Source organism: Acanthochromis polyacanthus, chromosome 8 (assembly GCF_021347895.1).
Source record: "Acanthochromis polyacanthus isolate Apoly-LR-REF ecotype Palm Island chromosome 8, KAUST_Apoly_ChrSc, whole genome shotgun sequence".
Taxonomy (NCBI): domain Eukaryota; kingdom Metazoa; phylum Chordata; class Actinopteri; family Pomacentridae; genus Acanthochromis; species Acanthochromis polyacanthus.
This window is the reverse complement of record NC_067120.1, coordinates 24,848,380-24,857,907: the sequence shown is the minus strand read 5'-3', so window position 1 is coordinate 24,857,907 and position 9,528 is coordinate 24,848,380. Positions and strand designations below refer to the sequence as shown.

The 9,528-nt window shown below is 42.1% G+C and overlaps 1 protein-coding gene across 1 annotated transcript; it reads right to left on the bottom strand.

Annotated features, from left to right (window-relative positions):
- Window positions 1-519: 519 nt before the first annotated feature.
- On the bottom strand, window positions 520-9,398 carry LOC110959665 (5-hydroxyisourate hydrolase-like). The gene is made up of 4 exons (XM_022206608.2): window positions 9,325-9,398; window positions 2,906-3,042; window positions 2,649-2,784; window positions 520-1,420 (listed from the first exon to the last, which is right to left on the bottom strand). Exons 2-4 carry the CDS (start codon window positions 3,037-3,039, stop codon window positions 1,331-1,333), a joined length of 360 nt encoding a protein of 119 aa, XP_022062300.1. The 5' UTR covers window positions 3,040-3,042; window positions 9,325-9,398; the 3' UTR covers window positions 520-1,330.
- Window positions 9,399-9,528: the final 130 nt, after the last annotated feature.

Below are 9,528 nucleotides of genomic sequence, written 5' to 3'. Positions count from 1 at the left end.
GTGCATTTACATATACCGCGAAGCAAATTATTTTAAAACGTGAATATACGTTAACCTATTTCTTAATTTTAATAGCTCTTTATTACGTTTAGGCGCGAGAATGGCCAACAACGGGTCCTCACAGCACAGCTTCCCCTGATTGGCTGAAACAGAAGACAGCGCTTTACTCAACCTCATATCTATGCTCACGATTACCAAAACATGACTGAGCGTTTTTCCACGTGACAGATATTACTTTACAGGTCAAACTTACATCGTTCAAAGTTGAAAACGTTCTGTTTGTAAATCATATTAACAATGAGTCGACTGCACCTTCGATAAAGTGAAAGTTAGCTATTCAACACAACACTGACATGCTGACATTTTGTTTGTTGACAAAGAAAAACAAAAGTAACAAATTCTTACAGCGAAGAAGCTGAATCCAGCAAATATTTGGTGTGTCGGCATACCTGCGGCACAGGTGACGTACAATTGTTACATTATGAAGATGGACTGATGGAATAAGTCAAAAGGGAAAACTGAAATTAACTTTCAGCTTTATTTCCATTTGATTAGGACTCTGAATAAAGATTCTATGAAAATGACAATGTCATCAACACCGGCAATTATATAATTAAGAGGTTTCCATGTAAGCATGTAAGTTAGTGTGATGGGAAATAACATGAAGCATAAAATAGTGATATTAAGAATAAATGTCAGTGATGATTGACTCAGAAAGAATGATTCCTTAGATGTTGCCTATGAATCCAAGAGTGCAGTAATGACACATAAGCATAAGATAGATTATCTGTGTATTCATGAATATAAAAACACAGTGTATCCTATAGTCGCGTATTTAAAACTCAACAGTCAGTAACAGTAACACAGAACAACAACTGGATCAAAGACAGAAAGAGAAACGCCTCTTCTATATACTACCGTTAAAAAGTTTGGGGTCACTCATGCAATTTCATGTTTTCCATGAAAGCCCACACTTTTATTCATGTGCTAGAATAATTGCACAAGGGTTTTCTAATTATCAATTAACCTTTCAACGTGATTTGCTACCAGAATTACCATTAGAACACAGGAGTCATGGTTGCTGGAAATGGGCCTCTGAACCCCTATGTAAATATTTAATTAAAAAATCCATCGTTTCAAGCTAGAATAGTCATTTACTACATGAACAATGTCTAGAATGTATTGCTGATTAATTTCATGTTATCGTCACTGAAAAGAAAAAAATGTTTTTCTTTCAAAAATAAGGACATTTCAAAGTGACCCCAACTCTCGAAAGACAACAGAAAAGTCTCTCTCGATCTGTGATTCCGGCTGGTCAGGTCCACAGATCTCAGTTTCCTCTGTAGGTGCTGTAAGAGAAGCGACTCATCAGGAGAGGGAGGTGAAACCTCTGGTCTGGGTCATTGATGGTGAACACAACCTGAAAACACACACACACACACACACACACACACACACACACACACACACACACACACACACACACACACACACACACACACACACACACACACACAAATTCAGAGACATGACACAGAGAGAGAGAGAGTGAGAGGTAGAGAGAAAGAGAGACTGCTTATTGTAAAAAAAAAACAAAAAACACAGCTTATCACAAGGATGCTCTCATTTTTCATCAAACATGTTGCTGCAGACTGTAAATGATATAAATGATAGTTACTTTGTGTATTGTGGGAAATTATTTGTTGTCTTCATTTATTGTTATTTATTGTTATTATTATTATTGTTTATTATCATGGTGATGTGATAGGCTGTGTCCTACTGACAAGGTCAATATTTAATTTAATTCCTCCAACTCAAACATTCTCATGTTCTCACGTTAATCTGTTTTGTCTGATTTGGCGACATCTTGTGGTGATCAGCTGTCACATCATAGCAACAAACTTTATATATGAACGTTTTAATTCTTTCAGTCAAAGTTTTTAAAGCTACCTTTGACACTGGGTAATTTAATACTGAATAATTTAGTCTTTTATCATGTATTCAGTAATTAATTTCTTTATTTTTAAACAAGTAATTTTTTTAAAGTTAGTTTTTCTTTCTTCAAGTAGAATAGTCAATGAATGGAATGATCCTAACCATGTACATGACAACACCAGTAGTTGTGTTGATGATTTATTTAGCCTCTTTTAAAAAATAAAAAATAAAAATGAAACTACGTACTTCTGAGATGTTCTTAAAATGTTATCAAAACAGGATTAAATTTTTTAAATAAAAATGTATAACTTAAAGACAACTATAACAATCTTTAACTATAAAAAATATTATTCCCAATTAAACATCTATGGATACATTTGCTACAGTGTGACTAAATCAGACCATCAGTTTAATAATTGAAAATATACTGAATGTAGTGGTAATGATCAATGCAATTTTCCAACTAAGCGCAGTACTCCGCCACAGCTGCTCAGTCGTTGTATCATTTCCAATGACTGAAATCTTTAAAAAATTCGTAGATCCAGATTGTATGTCGCATCACTGCTAAAAATCTAATCGATTGATCCTTGTGTAATTTCCGACCTTCCTTGAAAATTTCATCCAAATCCGTTGCGAACAGACAGACAAACCAATGCAGATCGTTACATATTTCATCAAGGCTCTGTCTCCTTTGGCAGAAAAACTCATCTCACCTCTACATAAGGATAGAAGCAGGTCTGATCCAGGCTCTCCCAGTATGCTCCCGTCTCAAAGCGCAGCTTGTACATGCCGGGTGTGAAATCTTCCCGGCTGATGAGTACAGAGCAGCGGCCATCTTCATTTGTTGTCCTAATAATCATGAATAAAGCGCTGTGTTATGAAGGTCTCCTACAAAATCTACTTTTCAACTTCAATTACTTTTTTAGAAAAATGCATGAATTAAAGATAAAAACAAATATTTAAAGCATACCCAACACTCAGCATGGTCCATATCATCAACTGGGAGTCCAATCGGTGCAGACTGAGAGCCATCTTGGCACCTGGGATGCCATCGCTAGTGTTCAGCACATGAGTGGTCAGAGGGCTGGATTCTGCTGCCGCCATAATCTGATAGGCACAAGTGTACAGGTCATCCTTTGCTGTAGGACCTTCAATTAGGGTCCGAGCACCAAAGGTCCCTAGGACCCTCTTGAAACTAATGGATTTCTTCTTTTTATTTTTTCTCCCATTTTTGAATCGCAATTTTTGAAGGCCTAAAAATACTTGAAAATGCGTGAAAATTTGCACGCACATCAGGACCGGCGAAAGATTTGATATGTTATGAAATTTGCATAGGTGTGAGACAAAATGGCTCAATAGCTGCACCTGGAAATTTTTAGACAGGCTGTACAACCAGGACATGTCACCTACAGCTGTGAACTTTGGTAGGCAGAAGTAACTTTTCACGATGCACAAAAATGTAATTGACAACTATACCTAAAACACAACAGGAAGTCAGCCATTTTTAATTATGTCGTATTTTGAATGATTTTGGACCTATTTTTGCACATTTTTGAAAGCTATAAACTCAAACAGGGTAATCCTGACAGAGCTTAAATTTGGCCAGAATGTACTCCAGGCATGGGTGATTTAAAGTTATCAAAATGCTCTGCAAAAGTCGGAGGGTGTGGAAATGGCGGCCGACAGAATACCAACAATTCGCCATGACATAGGAAATGCTGTGTAACTGACGTGATGAATTCTGTAAACCAAAATCCAGTCACAGAGAGAGTGCCACCTTGTGGATGGGTCACCATGAAACAGGAAGTGCTAAATAGCTTGTACATGCTATAATCTGCTTCAAACTTTACAGTCCAGCCCTGATAACGTATCTAGGTCAATATACATTCACAGTGATTGCGCCACCTGGTGGAAAGTTTCGATAGGTTGTCATCAAAAAGGCAATAGGCCGAAATACACTCTCAGTTGCAGCGCCACCTGGTGGACATGCTTGGATTCATTGACCAACAAGGATGAAAGGACCTGACCAATGCTGCTTGCAGCTTTAATCGTAGTTACAATCTGAATGGGACCATGGCAAATGTCATCAGATATGAGGTTAAGTAACAAGCAAAGCTTTGATTAAAGTATATTAACGCTGTTTTATCATCAAAAGCATAGTCACAATTAAATGGCTGTACAACCTTTATTACTTTTATTATTATTATTGATTATTATTTTTATTATCATTATTATTATTATTATTATTATTATTATTTTATTATTATTATTATTATTATTATTATTATTATTATTATTAGCAGTGCTACATTCCATACAATTGACCACATCATATATTAGAGAGCCTGGAAAACAATGTGAGACTTTCTAGTACATTGTTAACCTGATTTGAATCCTATGAGAAAAGTACAAGACTATTTTGTCTTCTTCTTTTCCTTTCGGCTTTTCCCTTCAGGGGTCACCACAGCGAATCAATTGCCTCCATCTAACCCTGTCTTCTGCATCCTCTTCTCTCACACCAACTACCTTCATGTCCTCTTTAACTACATCCATAAACCTCCTCTTTGGTTTTCCTCTAGGCCTCCTGCCTGGCAGTGGGAAACTCGGCATCCTTCTACCAGTATATTCACTCTCTCCTCTGGACATGTCCGAACCATCTCAGTCTGGCCTCTCTGACTTTATCTCCAAAGCCTCCAACATGTGCTGTCCCTCTGATGTACTCATTCCTGATCCTATCCATCCTGGTCACTCTCAAAGAGAACCTCAGCATCTTCAGTTCTGCTACCTCCAGCTCTGCCTCCTGTCTTTTCCTCAGGGGCACTGTCTCCAGACCAAACAACATGGCTGGTCTCACCACAGTTTTGTAAAACTTCCCTTTCATTTTAGCTGAAACTCTTCTATCACACATCACACCTGACACTTTTCTCCAACCGTTCCAGCCTGAATGTATACGCTTCTTCACCTCTTTTCCACACTCTCCATTGCTCTGGACTGTTGACCCTAAGTACTTAAAATCCTCCACCTTCTTGATCTCTTCTCCCTGTAACCTCACTCTTCCACTTGGGTCCCTCTCATTCACACACAGATACTCCGTCTTGCTACGGCTAACCTTCATTCCTCTCCTTTCCAGGGCAAACCTCCACGCCTCTAGCTTCTCCTCCACCTGTTCCCTGCTCTCACTACAGATCACAATGTCATCTGCAAACATCATAGTCCATGGAGACTTCTGTCTAACCTTGTCTGTCATCCTGTCCATCACCATAGCAAACAGGAAGGGGCTCAGAGCTGATCCCTGATGTAGTGCCACCTCCACCTTGAACTCCTCTGTCACACCTACAGCACACCTCACCACTGTCTTACAGTCCTCATACATGTCCTGCACCACTCTAACATACTTCTCTGCCACTCCAGACTTCCTCATACAAAACCACAGTTCCTCTCTGGGCACCCTGTCATAAGCTTTCTCCAGATCTACAAAGACACAATGCAGCTCCTTCTGACCTTCTCTGTACTTCTCTATCAACATCCTCAAAGCAAATATTGCATCTGTTGTACTCTTTCTTAGCATGAAACCATACTGCTGCTCACAGATGTTCACCTCCGCCCTTAGCCTAGCTTCAACTACTCTTTCCCATAGCTTCATCGTGTGGCTCATCAGCTTTATTCCTCTGTAGTTGCCACAACTCTGCACATATCCCTTGTTCTTAAAGATGGGCACCAGCACACTTCTCCTCCATTCCTCGGGCATCTTCTCACGATCTAAGATCCTGTTGAACAACCCAGTAAGAAACTGTAATGCTACCTCTCCGAGACACTTCCATACCTCCACAGGTATATCATCAGGACCAAGTGCCTTTCCACTCTTCATCCTCTTCAACGCCCTCCTCACTTCATCCTTACTAATCTTTGCTACTTCCTGGTCCACAACACTCACCTCTTCTATTCTTCGTTCTCTCTCATTTTCCTCATTCATCAACTCTTCAAAGCACTCTTTCCATCTTCCCATCACACTATTGGCACCTGTCAACACACTTCCATCCTTATCCTTTATCACCCTAACCTGCTGCACGTCCTTCCCATCTCTGTCTCTCTGCCTTGCCAACCTGTACAGATCGGTCTCTCCCTCCTTACTGTCCAACCTAACATACAAGTCATCGTAAGCCCCTTGTTTGGCCTTTGCCACCTCTACTTTCACCTTACGCTGCATCTCCCTGTACTCCTGTCTACTCTCTTCAGTCCTCTCAGTGTCCCACTTCTTCTTAGCTAAGCTCTTTCTCTGGATCCACTCCTGTACCTCTTCATTCCACCACCAAGTCTCCTTATCTCCTTTCCTTCCAGATGACACACCAAGTACTCTCCGACCTGTCTCCCTGATCACATTTGCTGTAGTTGTCCAGTCATCTGGAAGCACCTCCTGACCATCCAAAGCCTGTCTCAACTCTTTCCTGAAAGTCATACAACACTCTTCCTTTTTCAGCTTCCACCATTTGGTCCTCTGCTCTGCCTTTGTCCTCTTCATCTTCTTCACCACCAGGGTCATCCTACACACCACCATCCTATGCTGTCTGGCTACACTCTCATCTACCACTACTTTGCAGTCACTGATCTCCTTCAGATTACACCATCTACACAAGATGTAGTCTACCTGTGTGCTCCTACCTCCACTCTTATAGGTCACCCTATGTTTCTGCCTCTTCTGGAAGAAAGTATTCACTACAGCCATTTCCATCCTTTTTGCAAAGTCAATCACCATCTGTCCTTCTGCGTTCCTCTCCTGGATACCAAACCTGCCCATGACCTCCTCATCATCTCTGTTTCCTGCACCAACATGTCCATTGAAGTCTGCACCAATGACAACTCTCTCACTTCTAGGGATACTCTGCATCACTTCATCAAGGTCCAACCAGAATTTCCCCTTCTCCTCCAGCTCACATCCTACCTGTGGAGCATACCCACCAACATTGAACATCACACCTTCGATTTCTAGCTTCAGGCTCATTACTCGATCTGACACTCTTTTTACCTCCAGGACATTCCTAACAAACTCCTCCTTCAAGATAACTCCTACTCCATTTCTCTTCCTATCTACACCATGATAGAACAACCTGAACCCTGCTCCTAGACTTCTAGCTTTACTACCTTTCCACCTGGTCTCCTGGACACACAGTATGTCCACCTTCCTCCTCTGCATCATGTCAACCAGCTCTCTACCTTTTCCTGTCATAGTTCCAACATTCAAAGTCCCTACTCTCAGTCCTAGACTCTTGGTGTTCCTCTTCTCTCTCTTCCTACGAACACACCTTCCTCCCCTCCTTCTTCAACCAACAGTCGTCCATTTTTCACCGGCACCCTGTCGGTCGACAGCACTGATGGCGGTCGTTGTTAACCCGGGCCTCGACCGATCCAGTATGGAAGCCATACATTTGGTTCGCATGTTGGCCAAAGCTTTACGTCGGATGCCCTTCCTGAAACAACCCTCTGTATTTATCCGGGCTTGGGACCGGCACAATAAGACACTGGCTTGTGTCCCCTTGCAGCTACATTTACAAGACTATATTGTGGGAATATGGCCTTTTATTTGCTTTGATTTTCTTTATTTGCATGATTATTTGGTGTGTGTTTTTTTTTGATAGTTTGTTGTGAAATTATTTGCTTGATTTCTGTGTTAGTTTGCCAAATTGCATGTTTGGTTGTGTTGCTTTTCGTTTTTCTTTTTTTGTTTCTGGATGGGTTCAGGTCACGCCCACTACCTACCTGTGTATTGGGAATAGAGACTGTGGACATTGGCTGAGCGCACCTGGTGCCAATCAGTTTGATTACACGGGACTGAATCTGGGGCAACGACAGCAAATAAGAGACAATCAGACGAAGACTGAGGGGGGAACAGCGGCGCGGACAACAGGAGCGCCAGCAGCTGTGCCGGCTAGGGGGCCAGCTAAAGGCCGGCCAAAGCCCCGAAGAAGAAGGCTGCCGGACCCAAGAAGACGGTGTAACGGGGGCGGCGGCAGCGGGCCACGGAAGCGGCGGTGGCGGTCGCGGTGAATGGCAGCGTGCAGCAGTGAATGGCAGCGTGCAGCAGTGAATGACAGACAACGGGAGCGGTGAACGGCAATGGGCAACACAGTAGACAACGGCAGCGTGCAATAGGCAGCACGGCAGACGACAGGGCAGTCGAGCAGGGGTGCACAGCACCGGCACCAACACCGGACAGCAGCGGGGCGGATGCGGGGGAAACGACCACTCTGAAGGTTTGACGGCGAGGACTGAGCGGCTGAGAGATAGCCGCTCAGATCGGGTGAGTTCGCACAAACACGGGGTGGTCTAGGAAGGAATTGCACATACTCCCCACTCGCAGTGCCCGTGGTTGGCAGGGCCGGTGCCGCGGAGCAGCCCAGGACGACCGGAGAGGGACGTACGGGAGCCACGAAGCAAGACCTGGCTCCAGAGGCTGCGTAATTGCAGGGCGCAGCGCACTGGCCCCGGAGGACTGGAGAAGCTCCCTTGGCCTCCCACCGGAGAAGAGACGCCCGTGTGACGAGTCCAATTGGTCTCCAAGTTTTCAGTGACTTTATTTTAAGAACTTTGTCTGCTAATTTTTATCGTTTTTTTATTAACAATTTATCTTCGGCCTAATAAATTTATTGCAAAAACTTTTACTATCCTCTGTTGTTATGCACTGTTCACCTCTGGGTTAAGAACCTCTTTCAAATGGGTCCTAGTCCCTTACTAGGTGGCGTTGTCAGCTTTAATTGTTTTTTTTAAATCCTAATTACCCAATTTAATTCTATTTTAAAGGTTTTAATTTGAATCATGTACCCCACTCGGCCATGACAATATGCACCAAAGATTTATGTAGTTGAACAAAGAGAAAACTGAAAAAAATGTTCTTGAAACTAAGGAAGATAAAAAGTGCACACAAACTAAGCAAGAGCCAAATCTGGGTTTAGTTATGTCAATATCCACTACAGAGAAAGTACAAAATCGCCCTGCTATTACCTCCAAAATATTTTAAGCATGACAAGACTTATGCCTTGGGTACCCTTGTCCAAAGGGACTTTTTAATTATACATAAAATGAGATGCCTAATATATTCAACCACCTAAATTTATTCACTACTTCAAGCTAAAGGAGAAATTGTGAGACAAGGTTCCGAATCTTCAAAAACATCATTTTCAACAAAGGAATCATATTTTTTTCTTGTGATAGCAAATGCGTCAGGCAAAACATCTGCAATCCAGTGGACCTGAGGTGGGGATCACTTTAACATTTGCTCTTCACATTCTTTAGTGGAAAAAGGTACGCTACAAATGTGTTTTTTTGTTTTTTCTTTAGTGTGAAACAGGAAAAAAATACAACCTCTGTGTATTTTTGTGTAAGAGAAAGTCTTACCTGTGTGTGTACGCTCCCCTCTCTTGCAGCAGCATCATGCAGCTCTTAAAACCAACCAGCTATACCAACACAGACGCTTACCCAGCATGCACTGTAAACAAACCTGGTGTCGAAGGTTGTCCTGATTCTAATGAATCATTAAAAGGTTTCCTTCAGTCAACAGCATGTGGAGGGCCTTGCTTAATGATTGTGACTGTTCATACA

Excerpts from the sequence above, each read along its gene's own strand:
- LOC110959665 (XM_022206608.2), bottom strand. The coding sequence starts at position 3,039 with ATGGCGGCAGCAGAATCCAGCCCTCTGACCACTCATGTGCTGAACACT. Across the intron at positions 2,785-2,905 it reads TGGACCATGCTGAGTGTTGG|GACAACAAATGAAGATGGCC; the intron begins GTATGCTTTAAA and ends CATGATTATTAG. Across the intron at positions 1,421-2,648 it reads GCTTCTATCCTTATGTAGAG|GTTGTGTTCACCATCAATGA; the intron begins GTGAGATGAGTT and ends GTGTGTTTTCAG.